The sequence below is a fragment of the Drosophila gunungcola genome, unplaced genomic scaffold (assembly GCF_025200985.1).
Source record: "Drosophila gunungcola strain Sukarami unplaced genomic scaffold, Dgunungcola_SK_2 000070F, whole genome shotgun sequence".
Classification (NCBI taxonomy): Eukaryota; Metazoa; Arthropoda; class Insecta; order Diptera; family Drosophilidae; genus Drosophila; species Drosophila gunungcola.
In genome coordinates this window covers 329088-351222 of record NW_026453233.1, presented here as the reverse complement: position 1 = coordinate 351222, position 22135 = coordinate 329088, and the positions used below count along the sequence as shown (strand labels likewise).

The window sequence follows — 22135 nt, the reverse complement described above, 5'->3', positions numbered from 1 at the left end:
TTCCATGAAATTCTGCTCCAGTGTTGGAAAACTGTTTGTCATGCTCAAAATAAATTTCTCATCATTTGATTGTTTTATTTTATATCTTAACAAATGTATTACCTGATTTTAATTTCATCAATAACTTCCGTTGATAGATTTGAAAAACCTGCATTTCATTTTTGGAGCGACAGTGGTGGCTAGTGAAATTGCAATCAACTAAGGGTTTTAAAGTAGTTGGCTTTTCTTGCCTCGGTTGGTGTTTGCTGAGCCTATTTTCGCTTGTGGAAATCCTTAAAGTAGACGCATTTTCACTTCTCCATCTTAACTCTCGATGACTCTTTGATTGCAGCAGCATTTCAGCATTTCAGCATTTGCACCTGCTGCCGGACACACAGTCGAAGTCGGAAAAACAAGTGGAAAAGGTGGAAAAGGTGGAAAAGGTGAGTGCGATGGCAGAACTTTGGATGCGACTGGACCGACTGGACACCAAACACTCGGCTAACAAACACACAAACACACATACAAACACAAACACATGTGAGAGCCAAGCGCATTCCTGTGAATTTTTGTGAATTGAAATTTTTGAAATTTCCCGTCACAGTCTACACTCTGCAGACGGCCAGACACATTGGAATCCCGTTAATTGCTTCGAGAGGAAGTGAGGCGAAGTGAGGGAGCGGATCGGAGTGAGACTGACACGCCCCCTTTTCCATTGGCACAGCCTGCCTGGAAAAGCCTACAAGAGATTTTGTGAGGTGATTTCCGTTTTCCAAAACAAATGTAAGTGAGGGTTGTGTTTAAAATGGATAATTATTTTACATTTATAATTTGTTTTTGAGAAATTTGAACAGCAAAAATTATTTGGCAAAATGCTAATTTAAACATAAATGTTGGGGCAAAAGCTGTTAAAATGTTTATGATTTTTTATATGCCATTTATAATTGGCTACTTTTAGTTTTCATTAAGAAAATTTAACTTTCCCTATAAAAAACATTTATAGTTTTAATTTAATTATTTTGTTGTTGGTTAATTTAGCACGCTTTTTTTTTTTTTAACCATTTTCCTCAGTTAAAACCAAAATTAGCTTAGCCTAAAATATTTTAAAATTTTTGTATTAAAATTAAATGTCGGTATTTTCTAGCAATCAGAAGTTATTAATTAAAGAGTAAGTGATACTTTTTCAACAAAAGTTTCGTCAGTCTCCGAATATTTGGAAATTTGTTTATAGTTTTCCAAATAAATTTTGGTTTCTACAAAATAGAAATAAATTCAAGAAATTTAAATATTGAAATGCACTATTGTTATATATATGTATATATATACATATATATATATATATTTATGTATATTATTATATATATATATATATATGATAATTTTGGGTTATTTATTGCTTAAAAAAACGGCCTGCCATTAACAGTGCCTATTAAATTAACAGGGCCCCGGGACTACTAGTTAATAGCTGTCAGTTTGGCGCTCTCTCGCGCTGTTGCCGTCAAATTTCTTTGAGTAGCTCAATGCCCTGAACGATTTGGTTCTCTTTCACTCCATGCGCATGTAACCATTTCCACTCAAAATCTCGCGCACTGTTAATGGCATGCAAATTGCGCTCATGCTTGCACTGATCCACTCAAAAGTCTACATACGTCGTAAATTCACGGTGGCCAAAAATGTAGTCAACTTGATAATTTAAAATTTAAAAAGAGTTAGTTAAATAGTAATTTAAACAAGTCTTTATTGAAATGTATTATAAAAATATGAATTGACGATGATCGTCTGGAATTTTAGGGACATTATATATACATTATATATACATTACATTATACCTTTCAATGTATAAGCTCTTAAAGGTAACCTTTGGAGTACATAATAGCATATTGGATGAATTTCGGCCAAATAAACATATTTAATTATAAAATGAATTTACATTTAATCCAAATTTTCAAAAAACAACGCTTTCTTAACAAAAATGTTAAGGAATCGTTGTATCTTAACAGAGGTCTAACCGGTCTGTCGAGTGACTTTTGGGCAGAGCACTCAGAGAGCGGCAGAGCTAAATGGCGCCGCTCTTTCCTCTCAAGCTAAGATACTACTTTCTGTTAACATTTCTGTTAGGAAAACAAAATAACAACGGCAGTTTTTTTTTGCCATCGCTTCGTCGTCAAGTTCGTTGGTTTGGCCGTTCCGCGTTCCGTGTTTTTAGTTAAATTCTTGTTCGTTCCCAAGTTTAAATTATAAATTAATAATTATTGTTATTCAGTGTGTGTGTATGAAGTCTTTTTTGTGTGATTTTAGCAAGTGCTTGTCGCGGCAAAGGAAACCAAAGCCAAAGCCAAAAAGCCAAGCCTATCCCAACAACAACAAGTGCGCGAGTTCAAGAAGGAGGAGAAAAAGAAGGAGCTGGGGGCAAGTGCAGAACAACAACAACAAAGTGGCGACAGCTGTTTAAGTTATTTTTTGGCCAAAATGCAAAATTAATACAATGCGGCAGGCGATAAAATAAATAAAGCCAAACAAACAAAACACAAGTTAAGCAACAGCAACAACGGCCAGTGAGGCAGAAAAAGACAAAAACAAAAACAAAAGCAAAGGCAAGAAAAAGAAGGCGAAGCTGAAAGAAGAAGAAGAAGAGTTTGCGCAGTCACGTGTGCAGTCGACGTCGACTGCGGCTGAGGAAAATTCCCATGCGGAAAATTCACATTCGCGATGATGATGAAAAGCGTGGCTATGATGATGAAGCTGTTAAAGAGGGAGCCAAAAGCTGCAGCCACAACTAACAGCTGTTAGAAAGAGACAGGTGAGTTTGGTTTGTTTTTGTTTTCTTTCTTCCCAGATCCTTGATCGCGTCGTCCTCCATCCGCTTCTTTCGCACACTCAGTTGTTTCAATAAGTATGTCAACGATAAAAAATGAAGGAGAGAGCGGGAGGAGAAATCACTTGATTTGTCTTCGCCTAATTTGCCAAAACAAAACGAAAAACCAAAAAAAAAAAACGAAAACATAAAAAGAACCAGAAAAACACATACATTAGCGACAAGACAAATCAAGAAATAAAACAGCGGTACAGCAAGGGGTAAATTTATGTATTCCATATAACAATCCATCTTAACTTGTTCAAAGAAAATTCCAATTTCTATTTACGGAAATAATTTTAAAACCTATACAACTAAAGTTTGGGATTAATTGTTATAACAATTAACAATTGTAATGTAATAAAAACCTTAAAATGTACTTAGTACTTCAAAACGTAAAAATATCTCATAGTTGACCCCATTATATAAGTTATCTGAACATACATTTTTCCAGATGAAAGAAAAGGTCTATAACCTTTACATTGCCGTTTAGTTTCTAAAGAAATTTAGCAACCGATAACAGTGTAATAATATCTTGTAATTTAAACACAAAATTCTTGATATAAGGTGGTTTATACTTCTATAACTCTTGAATCCTTATTGCTATTGTAATGACCGCGACTGTTAAGGGCTAGTGGGTGGTTTTGCAAGCGGGTTGTCACTGTGGGCGGTGTGAGTCAAACATGGCGCAATATACCAAACAATTCCATTGATTTTTCTTGTGGGAATAGTTAGGAAAGCGACACTGTAGACATAGGAAACAACGGTCTGTTTTTCCTTTGCAAAAATGAGCCATCCGCACCCTTGGTACTGCTGCCACCCACTTCCGCCACCCATTCGGTGTCCTTGTTGTTTTATTTGCTGCCGCTTTCCTTTTGCGTCTGTCTGCTGTCTTTGGACTTTTTGCAACAAGCTTCGACTTCTAGCTTACCTCCTAGTTTTTTTTTGTTTTTTTTTGTTTTGATGCCACCCGAAAACCCCAATTGTGTAAGTAGCAATTTTTTTGTACCTTTTGTTTTTTGCCCTAACGGAATTTATGTTAATTCGGTGCTGCTACATTCTCGGGCCTCCAAACCCTTCTTAGTTTTACCCATACTAACTTCTTTCTCTGGCTGTTGATTTGATTTTTTCTGCTCCAATGGGGTAGGTTAGGATTCCGGAATCCAGAATCCGGAATAAACGGAGTATTTCAAATGCCTCTAGATCAATTCGGTTCGCATTTTTCTTTGATTTGTTCGAGATGTTTCAATAGTGATTTGGTTTTGTAAGGGTCATTGTACTATAATTTTTTTGTTATTTCAATTAAAGAATACATTTACGAGAATTTAAAATAAAAAAAGGGGTTACAGGCTTTTATTTGCTAATAAAGTCTATTACAAACGATAAGTACATTTAAGATTTTTTAAGCGTTATGTTAGTGAGTTTAAATATTCAGTTTTAGAGATTATTTTACTCTTCCATCTTTTATTGCAGTGTCCTGGAAATTTTCCACTGCAATCGGAGTTCTTTTCTTCAATTTCCCTTGTCCCCAGTGACAAGTAAACTTCGTCATTCAGAGTGCATTTACCGTTGGCGCCTTCAATGCGTTTTCCCCGGCTTTTCCGCCACCTTGCACTTTTCCATGCATTCTGCCAACACGTGGATACGTGACTGTGTCGGTTTTCCTGCCGTTTTCACCTACAATGTCCCTACATTAGCCCACTTCCGCCCCATCCCCCCAACATTTTGCTGCTCACGGTTTTTGTCACCAAGTTTTCATTTCGGTTTTGTTTTGTTTTGTTCAAGTTGCTCGCTTTGTTTCTTGCCTGCTCCCTGGAAAAGCACTTCAACACTTTCTGCTGCATTTTCCATTTCCTATCTCAGTCCCAATTTGAAGCTTTCGCCAGGAAAAGACCAAATCCGAAATTGGAAATTGGAAATTTGCAGCGAATAATTGGTTTTGTTTTTCATTGTTCTCCAGTCTGCCTCGTGTTTTTCTAAATAGAAGTAGAAGTGTGGAAATCTTTGCAGTTTTTTCACACGATATGGGTCAAATTTTGTTCTCCCAGAGGTGCAGAAAATTCAACACAAAAAAACCGCCATGCACCCAAAACTTGGGCCGAATGAAGTGAATTTTTGCGGAGCCACATCTGCAAACCTCAAATAGCAATTCCATGAACTAAGCACGCATGCAACATAAACATAACTTGGCCACAAACAAAAAAGAATGAAAAAAACTAAACCAAAAACTAGAATGAATGCAGAATGCAGTTTGTAGACACAGTGAATGCCCTTAAAAATCAGATTGTAGAAAGATAGACATTGATGGTTTTCTTTAAATGGAACATCCAATATTTTGATTTAAATATACCATATTATAAATACGTTATTTGCTGATATCCATTTTTAATCGGAACATATGTGTCATGAATTAAGGTATTTATATATGTTTATTTAAAAATATATCCAATATTTTAAACTAATACCAAAAATATAACTAACAGCAGCTTGTTTATACTTTTTTTTCCATAAGTTTTTAACTTTCAAGCAAGCTAAAAGTTGTTAAAAACTTTTGAACAATATGGCCACACGAAGGGTATCAGGAACATACTTTTTAGAATTTGAATAGAGTGTGCGGGTAAACCAGCTCGAGACGATTTTATTTTTGTTCTGTGCTGCAATTTTCCTACGTTCTCCTCGTTTTTGCCTTGGTGGCAGCGGACATGGCCGGAAACGTAGGAAACTTTTAATAAAAACATGTCAAGAGCACTTTTCCCCATTCGCCCCGCCGCAATACACAACCACTGCACCACCCAGAAATAGAAAAAATAAAGAGGAAAAAACCCCAAAAACCACCTACGACGACCGCAGTTGGCAATCGTTCAGTGGTTGTTTTTAGACTTGACCAAGTTTATTGCCTGCCATATGCAATTGCCGTAGATTATTTTTTGGGCTCTGCCGGGGACATCACCCCAACCTCTTTTGCTACCGCCCATTGTGTGCACAGATTTGCCACGCCCACCGCCTGCAACCAGAACCCACGGAAGTAGCCAGCCCCAGCGAAACCAAAACCGAGACTGTCGCTGTTTTATGCACAGAAAGAAATGTAGATCATCTTGTAGATCCAAACTTATAAGATCCGTATATATTGTTTCCTTCTTTTTTCACCTTATTTTACTTTGCATATCTTCTTGGCAAAAAATAACAAATAAATTATAAGATCCATATTTATTCATTTTAACATTTTTCTCTATTCTATTCTACTCTAAGAATTTCCCAAACAGTGAGAAAGTTGTTCGGCAAAAGTACAAATAAAAAGTATTTATATATTAAATATTTATATACTTTTTCTTATCCCAATTTACATTGCCTAACATACTTATTTTAAATTTTTTCTGGTGTTCTTCCAAAATAAGACTGCTTCTCAAGCTCGCTAGTCAAAAGGGGCGGCTACGTGATGTTGCCTCACTTGGCCAATTTTGGCCAACAGCAGTCCCTCTGTCTCTCTGACCCTCCATATTTTGCCACACATATATGCTCATATATATCCAGCCTGAGCTCAAGTGCTCCGCGGCACGAAACTCTTGAGTTTGGAGCGATTTGCAGTGAGCTTTGGGGAATTCGCAGTGGGGATATATTGCAGATATCGTTGGGAAAACCCAGTCTTATCCGAAAGGGATTTTAGTGAGCTGGACGAATTTGGGTTTTAAGAGCCATAAACAGACTTAAAGCAATGAAGTCGTATAGTCGCATAGCAAATATTTTAGAAATTTAATTGAAAAATAAATATATTTTTAATATATTATTGACATATTTCATTTGAAGTTTCAAATGTTGTATAACATTGATTCCTTTTATTAGTTTCTGCCTTGCTCAATCTAGACTTAAGTAACTAGTTGCGAATGGGTGCTAACTACTCATGGGACTACTGCCTTCGAATCGTTTTCTGCCCCTCGAAATCAGTCATTCATTGGCATTGCCCTTAATCGAAGTGGTTTGCTAACTGCCTCAATGAGTCCTTAGAGCGTCTAACTGCGATTGCTGGTCGCACACACACACACACACACACTCATGTGCCTTGGTTTTCCGACTCCTGCCGGAAAAACCTCACCGCTAGTCAGTAGCCGACTTTCTTGCTACGGGCAAAGCGAAGCCAGTTTTCCAAAACTGCTGTACATTTAATTAATTATTTATACAAGAAAAGGTAAACGTGCCAGCAGCATCAGGTTCATGGTGGGGATATAGACAGACACGGATACAGATACAGATACAAATACAGATACAAATACAGATACAAATACGAATACGTTTACGTTTACTACACGTTTACGGCAAAAGCGGAACCGTAACCGTGGCAAACATTTTACTATACATCGTCGCTGTCGACGTCGACATCGTTTTTTGCATAATTGATTAAATGACTGGCTATATAACACGGAAGGTAGGAAATAGATGGAAGATTTCGGGGCGGATTCCTGAAGGCGGTAGTGCACAATGAGAATTTACGGCGGAAGATGGCCATGGCCAGTGAAAAGAGGCGGAAAAAGATCATGTTAGTTATGGTGTTTGTAAATTTTGTGATTATTGGCCAAATGAAAAATGCAGGCAATCGTCCTCACAATTGGCAACAAACACAAATTGTTTGTCATCATCATCATCAACATCAGCGTATGAGTTTGTGTTTCTCTTTTTTTTTTTTGTAAGTAGGTAGATGTATTTATTTGATGGCCCTGACATTGATAGAATGGAAAAGGTGAAAAGCGAGCGTGAGCTCACCACTTTTTTAATGAGTACGAATCGATGAACGGATGGTATTTTGGGCGTTTCAGGGTCTTTTTCGCTGACAACAAAGGTCAGTGGAATATTAAATCATTTCGCTTGACGATATTGGTTCGTGAGGACTTAATGTCCTTGTAAATCATTCGACAATTTCCTTAGTTTCTGCAATATTTTAAAAAGTTTTTATTTTTTCTATTCTCTTTTTCTTCAAAAAATATTTCATCAACTTTTCGAGTTCATTGCCACCTATGGAAAATTCCCTGATATTTTTTTTTATTTGCTTGGGTCATTTTTCTCGTGGAGTGCTCTGCTTGTTTGTTTTCATTGATGGCCTCGATTTGGCCCATTTGAACTTTGAACCTTTTGTCTGAGACAAAATCACCCTGCAGCTTTTTCCTGCCGATTTCCACCGACTAAGCTGCACCCCAGCCACCCACTTCACCCCTTTTCCCACCCATTTCTCTCATTTTCTCCCACCATTTTCCACCAGCCATATGCTAATGGCTCATGTGCCTGGCATGTGTGTATTTGTGTGTGTCAAGTGTATATCCTTTTGGCGTAGCGAGTGCATTTTCTTGTCAACGCTGACATTTCCTGCACTTCGGCCTTGTTTTTCCAACCCTGCCGCACTTTACACACCCCCACCATTTTTCCCTTGTCATTTCTCGTTTAATGAGCATTTCCCTTTTGTTTCCCGTGATGATAAAAGCCAGGAATTATGATTGCTCCACATTCGTGGGTTGTCAGTCGGATTTTCTCGCCAACTCCTAACATTAAATGCACGGAGAAAAATGTATTTTAGTTTTAACTCGATTAGAGTAGAAAATTCAAAATTTCATTCTACTTATCCAATTTTTTTTTTTAATGTAATTAACCCTATACAATTTAATGTGTAGATTAAATTAAGAACACAAAAATGAGAAGTTCAAGCCAATGGAAAATTGACTATGGTTCAGTAGTTTATTTTTATTATAATTAAACTAAATATATAAATAAAAGTTATGAAAATTTCTATCAGTTTTTTGCCACTCATATAGCGTGTGCTGAAGTGGGCGGAAAACCGGAGTGGGAGGCCTTATAAAAGGTAGCTGCAAAGGAACTCTGTTTGAGTTGTGTTCTCTGGAAAAGTTGATCATCGCATAAGTCCTTACTTGTCCTTGTTTCAAAATACTTTTTTTTACGGATTTTATGTTATTTGTGGTCTGAACTAATAGTTTTGTACCTTGATAGCGTTCAGAAAAATATAATTTTAACAATTCCTTTGGTATTTTTCCCAATGTTTGGCATTTATAAATTTTGCTAAACGTATATTTTATTTAACAAATGGAGAATTGTTTACTAAACTAAGATAAACATTACTCTCAAGTTTATACAAGTTTGACTTAAGATATTTTTGTATTTTCATATCCTGTCTCATTTTAAATTTGTTGTTTATATTAAATATTTTCATACACCCCTGAGATGAATTATTATCTATTTGTCTTACTATTTATTTTCTGACTTTTGTTGATCCAAAATTTTGTATCTTCAATAAATAAGTTTTGAATAGTTCGTGGAAAAATAAACAAGGTCAGGGTCGTTGCCATCGTCACAAATTCGACTATCTTCGCTGTATTTCCCCCTTTTCAGCCAGCAATTAAGATGCCCCATGCCAATGTTTTTCCTGTGCCACAGCTTTATCAATGTCTGCCTCATTTTTCCTATATATATATATTTTTTTTTTTGAGGCACAGGCGCCAAGCACAAAGTGATTTCCATTCTTGTTTAATCGATGGCGTCAATTGCACTCCACTTGAGTCGCTTGGGTTTTTTATGACAACCCCCCCACCCACTTTCCATCCCGCCTCCCGTCGCTTTTCCTGCTTAAAACAATTGCATGCTATTTTTATACAAACAGAAACGAGTGGCGCACAACTAAAAGCTTGAGCGCATATTAAAATCGAAATAAATTTGTAAACATTACTTATTGATTCGGCCGCACGTTGTTGAAAGATTTTTTATATGTTGCCAGGCAAAAGCGTTTGCGCCACCCACTCTTTTTTGCCATTTCCCCCCCCTACTTTTCATTTGACATCATAAGGCGGCAATCCACTAGAACGTCGATATGTTTAAACTGATAAGGAATGTTCAAATTGAACTAGATCAATAATTTGCGACAAGTGTCGTAGGTATTTGAAAAGAAAACAAATATTTGAGTAAATTTAATAAAGTTCAAAGGTTACTGTTTTTATAATATTTAAGTACTAGTTTTATATTGTAAAAAACAATGTGCTATAAAAATTTAGTGGAAAATTTGTTAAAAATTGCCTCTACATTTAGTTTTAAATACGCAAGTGTCTTAAGATTATTAAAAAAAATATATATTTAAGTTAATAAAGTCCCAAGGTCACTGTACTTAAGAATTGTTTAGTATTACTTTTATATAGTATAAGATATTAGTGTTTATAGCACAGTACATTCGTTATGAGTTCACTGTACAGCGCGAGTGAAATACAGAGCTCTGTTAACCGCAAACAGCTGACGCTCTCCCAAAATGTAACTGCTCAGAGTAGCTGAGCAAAGAGAGTTACATTTACAGTTTTCATTTGAAATGAGAATTTTGAGCTGTCGTTTTGACTTTGCAGTAGCTTTTGTTTTTGTTTTTGCAGTACATTGACTTTTTCAACTGTTTTTGTTTTTGTTATTATTGCATTTTCCCCTTGTTTGTTGCCGTTTGCTGTGCGCAGTTGTCACAGTTGTTGTTTTTATTACCATTTATTGTATGGACTTTCTTTTGTCTTTATTTTGCTGTCCGTCTTGGTCATTTTATCGTCTCCCTGTTCCCTGTTCCCTTCTCCCTCCTTCCTTTTTCCTTTTCCACATACCTCTTTGTATATTTTTTATTCATAAGCATGCGTCTCGTTTTGTTTATTAATGTTGAAAATAAAGGGGAAAAAAGCACTGCATTTAAAGTTGGAGTCAAAGTCTTCGTCTGATTTTTCATATCTTGTTGTTTATTTATAGTTACTTGGCATAAATAACACTTATTGTTCATGTCTGTTGTTGCTGCATTTTAATTAAGATAACTTCACTTTGTGACACATCATTGTATGGGCTGTCATTAAAAGTAAATAAATTGAGGGAGTGGAAAGTGGGGTTTACGATTAGCTAAATCGATTCCAATTGGTTGTAATTGAAGATTGCAGTGATTTCTGAAGTATTGATTGGGTAATGGGGGTTATGGGTTATTATAAGAACTCAGTGTTCCTCAGATATTCCAATTTCAATTAGGTAATATTGTCGATTTATCATTGTTGAACAAAGTAATTATTGTTAGAAATTAAGGCTATTGACTTTTGGTAACTCTAGTGATATGACAGACCAATAAATTTTGAAGATGCTATTGAGTTCTAAAGCTAGTCTCTTATATGTTAAATACTTTTTTCAGTTCACTTAAATTCAGCTGCTTTTTGCACATTAGCGACTTCTGCACTTTAATCTAAATTCCTTCGTTCCTTTTTTTCATTGTCTACTTTCAAAATTCATAGTCAGTTTCAATGGTAATTGGCTTTAATTAAATGCAAGTCGTAAAGTCAACTGTGTTGGCACTCCCTTCGCTACTCTGCCTCCTCTTTAACCCTTGCAAATTTAATTAAAGCGATTGCGAATCATAAATATTGTAACACCCCCCCACACACACACACACACACACACACACACAAACACACACACTTACAGAAGCCAATTGTCAAACACTCGTAACTTTGCGGCTCTCAAAATGCTGTGGAAACGGTCGTGGAAACCTCTGAGTCTGAACAACCCGAGTACATGGAAACTAAAGCCAAACTCAAGCGAACTCAGGTGAATGTAGGTCAGTGATGTGTGTGCAAGGGAATTACCGAGCACCTGAGTCGGACTTAGATCTTAATCTTGCTGAGTTTTCCTCGTTTTCGTCGTTTTTACACTCTTTCCGCGGTCACTAATGACTGTCTGAAAGTTATATTCTTATTATGGTGAAAGGGTTACCATTTATTGTTCTCGCCCTACAACGAAAAAAAACTAATTAATTAATTAAAAATTATTTAAATAAAATGTTGCAAAAAACCGCTCCAGGCAATAACCCAGACTAACAGATTTTGTTTGAATTTTTATTTTAATATTTTACATAATAAAACCAATTTTGTTATTTTAAAATATATTGGAATATAAATTTATATAGAGTTCAGTGACCGTTTCTTTTCGTCTTTTCCAAACTGAGTATTTCAGAGTACAGAGCTCTTCGTTCACCCAAAGTATTTTCAAATATTTCTTTTTTTTTGGCCAAGTAATTGCAGTCGACACCCGCTCCATAAAATGTGTCTAGATTTTCAGGTTGTTCCTCCCCCTTTTTGGAACACAAACACACCGAGAAAAAAAACTGGTCCAAGCGAAGGTCGAAGTGGTGGTGCTTGGGTTTGCTGCTTTTGCTGCTTTTGCTTCTGATTCTGATTCTTATTGTTGGGGTCTCTAAAATAGCCAACGGTCATGCCTCTTAATTAGCTGCTTATTTTTTGACACTTTTGTTTGCTGGTTGTTGTTGTTATTGTTGTTGTTGTTGTGGTCTCATTAGAAGCAACATGTTGTTGTTCTTGTTGTTTTGGTGGAAGTTTTAAAGCGGGTGGCGAACCGGTTTTGTTTTTTGCTTATTTTTCCCGCTTTTTTTTTGCTGCTATTTTTATTCGGTTGTTTTTATAGTTGGCGGGATTGTTTTTGTCTGTCTTGATGGCCACTATCTGGTTAAGAGTTTGTCCAACAGTTAACGGTTTGTTTGGGAGCCGCACTTTGGGAGCTTGAGTGGTAAAATAGCCCAGAGTTATAGTTTGGTTTGCTTAAAGTTTCCTAAAGTTAATTTGAAATTTTGCTGCAGTTTTCCCTAAATTGGCTAAGTAACAATTGGTACTTCCAATTGGATGTTTTAAATACTATTTATTTGAAAGCATTCAGATAAAACTATGAGTCTTATTAAAAAACCAAAAAATATATTTAGAATATTTTCTTTTTAATTTATTTATTGAAATTATAAATCATTTTAGAAAATAATAAAAATAAAACATTAGCTATGCTAGCTTTCCAATATGTTTTTACCTTATTCCCCTTCAAGATCTGGTTCCTGATCATTATTTGCATTTTCGTTCCCTCATTTGAGACCCCACGAAATGCAATCGAATGGCAATTGGCATGCATTATGCGGATAGCTATTTAAAAGCATATAGCACCCTTGCCATTTGTTGGGACATGGCATATACATTGTAAATCCATAGTTGTGGTCATAAAAATAGCACTGTATATATATCTTCTCATTTATTTCAATTAAATCAATTTTGTTATCCGATCTATTTAAAAACTAATTTCAAATAATTAACCCTGTTAAATTAGTTTTTATCTGTAACCAATTAAGTGTATAGTTTAAGCCTCACCAATATATAAAAATAGTTTTTCAGAATTTGGTCCCAAACTATTTTTGATGGCTATTTCCACAAGCTAAAAAACTACTAATGTTTTGACCGCCACTGTACAAACATACGTATGTGTAGGGATATAGCCAGTTGATCTAGACCCCAAGTCGTTAGTCGCAAGTCGGTGCTTTGTTGTAAGTCTCTTTGCCTGTCACGTAGGTCATGGAGGGGCACCCTGACCCCCGGAACCCCCTTTACAAGTGCTTACCAACTAGCATAAACAACAACTACAGACTGACAACCGTTTTGCAAGGAGAAACCGCAGACAACAAAAAACAAAAAGAGGCGAAAAGACGACCGACGCACCCAAGAGTTAAGGCCCCCAAGACTCACACTTCTTGCCAGTAGTACACAACATATATTGCATATATGTGGGTATAGTGTAGTATGGCCCATGGTGTGTGGACTGGGCTTACAGCTGCACAGTTTGTCTGGGTTCTGTAGACCCCTCTTTTAGACCCCCCTTTGGAGTTATTGTGGCGGAGACCAATTAAAATGCGCGACATCACATGTGCGCGGGCATTTATTATAAATTTTTCGTTGGAATTGAGTGAAAAATAGTTGAATGAAAGAGCGAAAAGAAAGCAAAGTAAAAAATACATGCGGGAGTGGTTATAAAAAAGGAAGAAGCAGGAGTAAAGGTGTCGAAGTGGTTAATACCCTGGCTTAAGTCAGAATGGATAAATGCATAACTTGGATGGTTATAGTATATACCTTTTCTAAAACAAAGGCTGAGTGACCAAAAGTTCGTAGTAAAACACTCGAAGTGTGATCATTTGAAAATGAAAGTAGAGCATATAAAAACTGATTTTAGCTAGAATCGAATAAATGCATGCTCAGACACTATAGACACATATAGACACATTGCAATAAGAACAGTGTGACCAAAGTAGACTAAAAAACGTGGAATTTAAGCAGAGTATATAAATGCTGGTTTCAGTCGTAGAACTTGGATCGAAATAGTAACACCCTCTTCTAAAATATAAAAGAATAAAACATATAAATTCATACATAGTGAAAAGTGGGAAAAATACTTATACTCACAAATGAGCAGCAGGGGAGTTAAGGGAAGTAAATTGGGGTGTTGGGTGTGATGGGGCTACTATGTCTGGCTATCCTCCTCGCCTTGCATGTTACAATGTTGTTAATATGACGCTTAGTAGTTATCTCACACCAACAGTCCGTTCTCCGCTCGCTTTTACCCACATGCATTGACAATGTTTTTCAAATTGACGACGCATATCACGGTGGACGGGGGTGTAAAGAGGGTTGCCGAGTTGCAGAAGTGATGTAAAATTATTGGCATGCGAACGATGCTGCAGCGTTTATTAAATTTTTCAAGTGCCACAACAAAGAGGGGGTGTATAGAAGGTATGTTGTCATGCTGGAAAATTATTTGGGATCCAATGGATGTGTGCGGGTTTGTTTGAAATTTTATGTTGTATTAATTTTACAACTTTACATTCTGCAGGTTGCAACGGGGCGGTGTCTGGTGGAAAATTTTTGATCAAATTTAGTTGATATTTTACGGAACTTTGCACATAATTTTCTCACCATGAGTCAGTTATTTAAAGCTTTTATTAACAGAAAGGTAGTTAAGCACTATGCCTAAAGGGCAAAATAAAATATTTTAAGGATATATTGTTTAATTTTTTAATTACAACAAGTTTATTTATTCCATTATACCTATTCTTGAACTATAAACTAGAAAGTTTTCAAATAGAAGCACTAGGTATATTCTTAGTCTCTTTACTAAAAGACTTCTTTGGGAGAAACAACAGCCAAATTGAACGCAACAATTGTTCAAGACTGAAGATAGCCGGCTAGTCCATTGCGATCTCGCCAGCATATTCGTAAAAGATTTTCCCTTGCACGGCTGATAATATATAAATACATTGTCTAATATTTGCCAAAGCTCCGAGTGACAACTGAAACTGAAACTGGAAAACTGCAGAGGAACCGGAAATGCAGTAGGGGAAAAACCCCAAGAAAGGGAGCTTAACTGTCGTCTGGGGTTTTTAGAAATTTGTTTTGCTTCGCTCTGTCTTTGTGTCCGCCCTTTTTGTATTTTTTTTTTTGGTTGGCAGCTCTGCTGCTGCTCTTCATTGGAGCTGTGAACAAGTTTTGCCAACTATTTGAGTGAGTTTTCCATTTCATGTCGCCATTCTTATATTCGGTTTCCTCTACTAGAACATTCCACCATTAGGGAGCCAAGCAAAGAGCAAACACAAGACAATGCAGTTGGATTTGGATCTAACCCCCCGGAAATCCCCTTTTCGCTTCGAGGCGAAGCTGCAATACTGCACTTAGCCAAGATAAGTTAACCCTAAGTTGAGGCAGAGTGTCGGCGGTATCCGGCAGTTGTTCAACTGTATCTGAGTTGCAGTCTAAGGCATCCCTCGGTCCTCTTCCCCTTCCCCTTCTATATTCATTTCCGTTTCCTGTTCATGTATTGACCAAGTTCGTATTAAGCCGAGTGGTAAACAAAGATATTCACAACCAAGTTACCAGTCACCATATACAGTTACCATATGCTTATGCAAAGCAAGCTCTGCTAAGCCGCTTACGCTTATGACTTTCAGGCCTGCCAACCTGACCGAACTTTAGTTTCCAAACTAATGCCATGTAATGAGTTCGTTAAACCTGAGAAACTACCGGTGCCATTATGAGGTACAGTCACGCACACGGCAAATGCGGTTGAAATTGGGGCCTTTATTCTTCTTATTTGATTGCAGTGATAACTTTGCAGTGTGGCCAAAGTTTTTGAATTTTTAAAATTATTATTAAATCTGCAAACAACTAAAAAATCGAATATCTATAAAGAAAACTAAATAAAAGATATAATTTGATTTTTTAAAGGCAATTATGTGTTAGAAACCATTTTTGGTAGTTTTCAGAGCAATGTTGTAAAGGCATTAGGTGTTGAAGAGTTGACTTAAAATTGTTGTAAACTTTTTAAAAGATTATAAAATGTGCAAGCCATTTTCTTAATATTCAAATACTTATAAAAGAAATTAACTATAACATTTGTTTTTATTTTTTTTAAACACAAGACCATTGTTGTGAATTTTCCTGCCAGTCTGACCAGACTTTAAAAGCATTCTGTCTTGGAAAATTCACTTGGATGCACCCAAAAAATGCGCCATTGTGAAATGCAATGCGCTGTTGTTGAATTTCACTGGCTAATCAAGTGGTTTGTGAACCTATCCGGCTCCTTTCAAGCGTAAAGTTCCGGAAAAGCCTCGACGAGCACTGTTGCCAATTTTCACACAAGCCCAAACAAATTAGAAACAATTTGCTGTAAAGTGCACTTCAAATCGAGAGCACAAAGGAGTAGTTTGACCCTTAAAGGGGCCTGAAGTGCAGGAGACCAGGACGCAGGACACATTTTGTCAAATCAAAAACTGAATTTGAATTTCAATCAACTCGAATTAAATCAAAATTTGCAAAATGATGTGAGTGCAAGCACACACACACACACACATGTAAAGTACTTCATACAGAAGAGAAGAAGAAGAGTGCTCTGCTCTGCACAAAATTCGAATATAATTCTTATGAATGGGTCTGGTTTGGGGGTCCCCTCGACCGCAGCCACAACTCCAGAGAACTGAATTGGCGAAGGAGTTGCAGCTATGGAATTGGACTTTAGTTTTTGGACCGGAGACTTTGCAGCTGATGGCTTTTAGCCAGCCACAAAAATTCACAGCAAAGAAATGCTCAGAGAGGAAAAGCTGGAAAAGCTGAAAATGCCATCAGCCAGTAGTTCTAGTGGACCACAAAAGTTGAAAGTGTCCCCAGAATGTCAAGTCTGCTGTCTATAATTTAGTGGCATATTCAATTTTCCAACTGCCCTTTTCCTTTTCGACTCTTCTTGGCCAGCATTTTGCGCCACTTCCTGTCCTGTCCGTTGATTAAGCATTGCGCACACGTAGTGGCAATTGATGCCCCAGATTCGCGCACCTGTTGGTGTATGTAGCTCTCTAGCTCTTCAGTTTTCTAGCTACTGTCCACTGTCCATTGTCCATTTTCCACTGGGAAAGTCAGTCGTCCACTGGCGGACTGGTGTCACTTGTTCTCGTTATGCTCCATCGCTTTTCCGTCTGCTCGCATTGATTTCCTCGCTTGGGCACGTAGATAAAGGTGTAAATGTTGACTGGGATCTGGTAATGCACAAACCGATTGCCAAATTGGCGTTTTGATGCATTGCCCACCATTATTTGTGCAGCGTTTGGAACGGACAGAAATATTTGTGAATTTTACATTTTGTATTTAAATGTCTTTAGTTTTAAGTCTTTAGACAGCTGATTCAAACAAGAAACTTTTAAAAGGTAACATAAATTATAATTATATAAATAAATAAAAAAAATGATGATTGGCTAAACAGCTTAGTATATAGAATTATATTTTACTGACCCATCGGAGCCTCTTAAAAAATTTGAAAAATTATTTTTTTTATTTATTTTTTATTTTTATTTATCGGCTAAAAAATAATTTTGTATGATACATTTTAGACCAAATTGTGTGGTATTTCGGATCGGATTTGGTTTAGCCAGGACGTAAATCCCTCAAGAGCTCCAGCCGAAGAGCCGTTGGAAGATGCCGCGTCTGTGTTCCGAGGGGGCAGCTGCTGCTGCTGCCGCTGAAGCAGTTCGCGAGGTGGCCAGATTTTCGGCTGTGGATGGTGGTGTCTCCACCACCGAGCTGTTGTTGTTGTTGCTGGTCGGGGTCACCACCGACGGCGTGGAGGGGCGGCGATCGGGAATGGGTCGAGCAAGGGGGGCGCCTGGAATCGAGGCGGCGACGGCGGCCGCCAAGGCCAAAGTGTCCTCCGAAGGACGCGAGGCTAAGGGCGTGACGGTGGGCGGTTCCAATCCAGTAGCGGCCACAGGCGTAGGTGTTAGCTGCGAAGAGTCCACCAGCTGCTGTTGCGGCTGTTGCGTCTGCTGCGACTGCGGCTGCTGCTGCCGATTGCATTGACCTTTGCCCTTGCATTTATTGCCACCGCTCGACTTGGGATTTGCCATCCTCTGGGGGATTATTAAAGTTCATAGTTGGATAAAAATTGAAATCAAAATATTTCCCAAAAAAAAAACTAGGAAAAAATTTAAAAAACTCACGTAAATTTCCAAAAGTTTGTTCGTGCAAGGCAGAGTCTCAGGCACAACTGAACGTCTGGGCCTAACCCAGGCTACGACCTTTGACAATCCGACACCCAGCACACTAGATCCTTAAAAAAACTTTCGCTGTGATTTTTTGTACCCTTTTGGGATGGGTCTTAGTGAGCTAGATTTTATTCGATATATGTTTATATTCGACGACCTTATCACAAACCGTTGAAAATTGTAATTTTATTCAAAATGCCACAAGGTAACATTTTGTTAACTTGAGATTTTGACGCTCATTCGTCACTGCTTTCTTATCATCTAAGGAAATGGAAACGCCGCAAGGGATTTTTTAAAATTGTTGATGTTCAAGATACAATCGTCACTACTCTCTTATCTCAAAACGCGACGATGGAACATTTTTTTTGATTTTAGATTTTAAAGGTGTGCTCGTCTCTGTGTTTTCTATATTTTTATAAACTTATAAAATGTTGGTTTTTTGTATTTTGTAGCTACCGCGTCAATGTCTGACGAAGTGCCTTTGGGTCGCCTATCGCAAATCTTCGATACGCTTACCAATCTCCAGCAGCAGCAGCACCTGCGTTCCCAGGAGCAACTGCATCCGCATCCGCAATCACAGCCGCAGCAGCCGGCAACTGCGGAGCAACGGAGGAGATCCGCATCCTCATCGCCATCGCCATCGGCCAGTGCCTCGGCTTCGACTTCTGGGCGGGCCACGCCTTCTTTGGGCGTGGCCAGCCCCCTAAATACACTGCAATACTACAGCCACGCCCACAATTATTTCCTAAGGCCGCAAGATGGCGCCAGCAGTGGCTACCTGCACACCTTTCCATCACATTTGTACCACTACCATCAGCAGCAGCAGCACCACCACCACACTGGTAAAAAAAACGTAGCGAATCCAAGTATTTCCTACTCAATTTAAAGATTTTTCTATTAGATTTTTTTTAATTGCCGATTTTAGTTATTATCAAAGTGGAAGTATTTTTTAAAATTTATATTAAATAAAATGCGTTTAAAATCAAATAATCACTTTAACTGAAGTATTTTAGTATTAAATCATGCAATTTAATTTGCAATGTATTTAATATTACGATTTTATATTAAATTTAAACATTATATTTACATACAATTTTGAATTCAATAGTCCACTTTTTTTTTACTATTCAATTTTGTTATCAGTGTAGTATCAATAATTTAAATGTAAGCCATATTAAAATAAATAGAGCCCTTTTTAGAAATAATACTTGCAATATACAATAAGTCAAATATTTTGATATATAAACACGCAATTTAACCTTTGCTGTATTTAATACTATGCTTTTATTTTCAATTTAAATATGAAGTATTAAATTTTTGATCAAATAGCCTGGTATTTATTTGTAACATTCCATTTATTTTTATCAGTGCAGCTACACCACCTGCAGCAGCACAGCCAACCGCCCTCGCTGCCCACCCAGTTGGGCGGGGGGCGTGGCGGCTGTCTATCGGGCTCACAATCGCTACAGGGATCACCACTTTTGGCCAAAAGGGCCACATCTTTCAGTGGCCAAATACCGCTGAATCAAGGTCGTTTTACCACCGGAGGAGGGGGATCAGGATCAGGCGCAACAACTGGCGTCACTGCATCCACGCCGAACAGTCCGAGGCTGTTGCCCCGCCATGTGCCACGCCCACCGCCCATTCCGGCCAAGCCCAATCAGGCGATGAAGGCGGAACAACAACAACAACAACAACAACAACAGACGAGGGATCCTCCTCCAAGGGATGCAAGTACCAATGTGAATCCCGTGCTGGCGGCTCTGGATGCACCGGATGCTCCATGGCCGCACTTCTCAACGCTCACCGAGCACCTGGACGTCCACCAGGTCAATAACTACGGAAAGGCACTGCCGGAGGTGAGTTTGCCAGGATGAAATCAATTGGAATAACAACCTTTATTTCAACAACATAATGCTGATCTACCGCGTTAATCAGCTACCCAATTAAAAAATAAATATTCTTAATTTTGAATATAAGAATCGTTCCCAAGCAGCAGTTAAAGAACATTTTAATCACATTCAACTCAGGGTCAACCCTCTTTTAACTTCCTTTTGACCTTTTTTTTCTTTTTTAACCTGCAGATAAATTGGCAGGAACGATGTCTGGAGTTGCAACTGGAGCTGCATCGGTCAAAGAATCAGGCGGGTCGTATACGCGATATGCTGCGCGAAAAGGTGAGTGAAATAGCTAGCATTAGCAAGGTGCAGCAAGGATATCGGAGGTCCAGACAACAACACCCAAAAGTGGGTCGCTGGGGGATGTCTGATGATTAGCTTAAATGAGTTAAGTTTATTACCTTAACTAAAAAGCAACACAGACACACGAACATTAATTACTCAGGAGGGTGGTGATTCCCCCACGTCTTGTGCTTAATTATGATTTATGAGAGCCACGGTTGAAACATTTTTACGACAACCAAACACACACAGACACACACACACACAAACACTCGAGTTTCCATCGAGTGGCCAGGACATTTTCCACCCATTTTCCACAGAGATAGTGCAGCTATTTCGGCTGACACATGTGGCTGTGGAAAACGAGAGCGAAAATCATCTCGTGGCCCTTGCTCATTATTAGCCTAATTAAGTCATTAGGCATCTGGCCAAAAGGCGCCCGCCTAATGTAAAAACTATATGAATTATGTATTAGTCAAATGTGAACTATAACCCCCCATGCTCCCTTCCCCCCACAAAAAAACTTCCCCAGAGGGTTCTCTGGTATTGCTTTCATCTGGGCCTGACACAAATTCATTTTACTTCAATGATTTTTGTTCCATGAATAATGCATGAATAGCTCTAGCCCACTGACTTTTGGGGTGGGCACTGTGGGGTTAAAGGTTGAACACTACAAACCTGTTTAAATCAGCGGTTTACTTTCAAGGTCAAATTGGTTAGGTTTCATTGCCTTAATAAATACTTATTTAATAAGTACAATACTATCATTAAACAAAAACCAAAGTATGATAAAATGCTCAACACCTGGTTAAAACTAACCTTAAAGTCTTCTTTCGATGGCAGATGGTAGATGAGTCATAGCATAAAGCTGCCATGGGAACAATCAAAAATGTTATTAAGAAAACAAATGATAACTTCTTTTATTTTAAACATAGACTGAAATACAGTCTATATTTGATAAGAAATATTAGAAAATTGAACATCTATGTCATATAGCTGCATGAAATGATCAACAAATAAATCGACATATATTTTTATAGAACATTAAATTTTTGTTATAACTTCCAGGGTAAACAAACATCGACTTGCCATTTCTTGTTTAAACTTGATAAATTTATTCAGCAAATAAACAACTAAATAAATGACTAAAAACAAATCAATAAACTTTCCAATTAAAACACTAACCAATCTTTTATGTGTAGTGCTTCAATGGGCAGCGAAAAATTAAAATTATTATGCTCGACTTTTTCAATATTTAATTGCCAATTTCCGAGCAGTCAAACCAGCAGTGCAAAGTCAACAAAAAATAGTACAAAAAAAATAATGAAAAAGTAAAAAAAAAAAATAATAACAAAAATCCATAACTCGATGGCTAAAAGTATGCAATGAATATTTCATTTCTGTTTTATGCATTTGCCATTTCCAATTTCCCATTCCGCATTTTGCCTTTGTCGTATGAGTTTTTGGCACCCATTCTCCGTCTTTCCACCAGTTTACTATAGTTGACTTTTCAACTTTTTGCCAGCTGCAATTCAAGTGCATCATAAATTTTAAATTAGTTGCACTAAACTTGAAATCGTCTGGACACAACTCACTTGCATTCCTATTCCCATTCCCATCTCCATCCACTTCCGCCCATCAAAAATGCCAAAGCGAGCGCCTTTAATATGCAATAATCTTTATACATTTTGCCCTTTCGCTTCATTTGGCAGGAAGAAAACGCAACTG

General features: G+C 37.6%; 2 protein-coding genes across 9 annotated transcripts in view; one reads left to right on the top strand and one right to left on the bottom strand.

The window, feature by feature from the left end:
• The first annotated feature begins 421 nt into the window (after nt 1–421).
• The window catches only part of LOC128264426 (uncharacterized protein CG43867), a 115648-nt gene continuing 93934 nt past the window's right edge, over nt 422–22135 (top strand). For 3 of the 8 annotated variants that reach the window (XM_052999880.1, XM_052999878.1, XM_052999874.1), the window contains exons 1-5: nt 427–762; nt 2278–2779; nt 18680–19069; nt 19596–20086; nt 20312–20404. In XM_052999880.1, the coding sequence (XP_052855840.1) occupies nt 18691–19069; nt 19596–20086; nt 20312–20404 (963 nt within the window). In that variant the 5' untranslated portion in view covers nt 427–762; nt 2278–2779; nt 18680–18690. Of the gene's footprint in view, nt 763–2277; nt 2780–18679; nt 19070–19595; nt 20087–20311; nt 20405–22135 lie in introns of those variants that run through there. The other 5 variants (XM_052999873.1, XM_052999885.1, XM_052999872.1 and 2 more) reach the window with 4 other exon arrangements.
• On the bottom strand, nt 17550–18320 carry LOC128264435 (protein giant). The gene is made up of 2 exons (XM_052999893.1): nt 18183–18320; nt 17550–18092 (listed from the first exon to the last, which is right to left on the bottom strand). The coding sequence occupies exon 2, from the start codon at nt 18087–18089 to the stop codon at nt 17631–17633; it is 459 nt and encodes a 152-aa protein (XP_052855853.1). The 5' UTR covers nt 18090–18092; nt 18183–18320; the 3' UTR covers nt 17550–17630.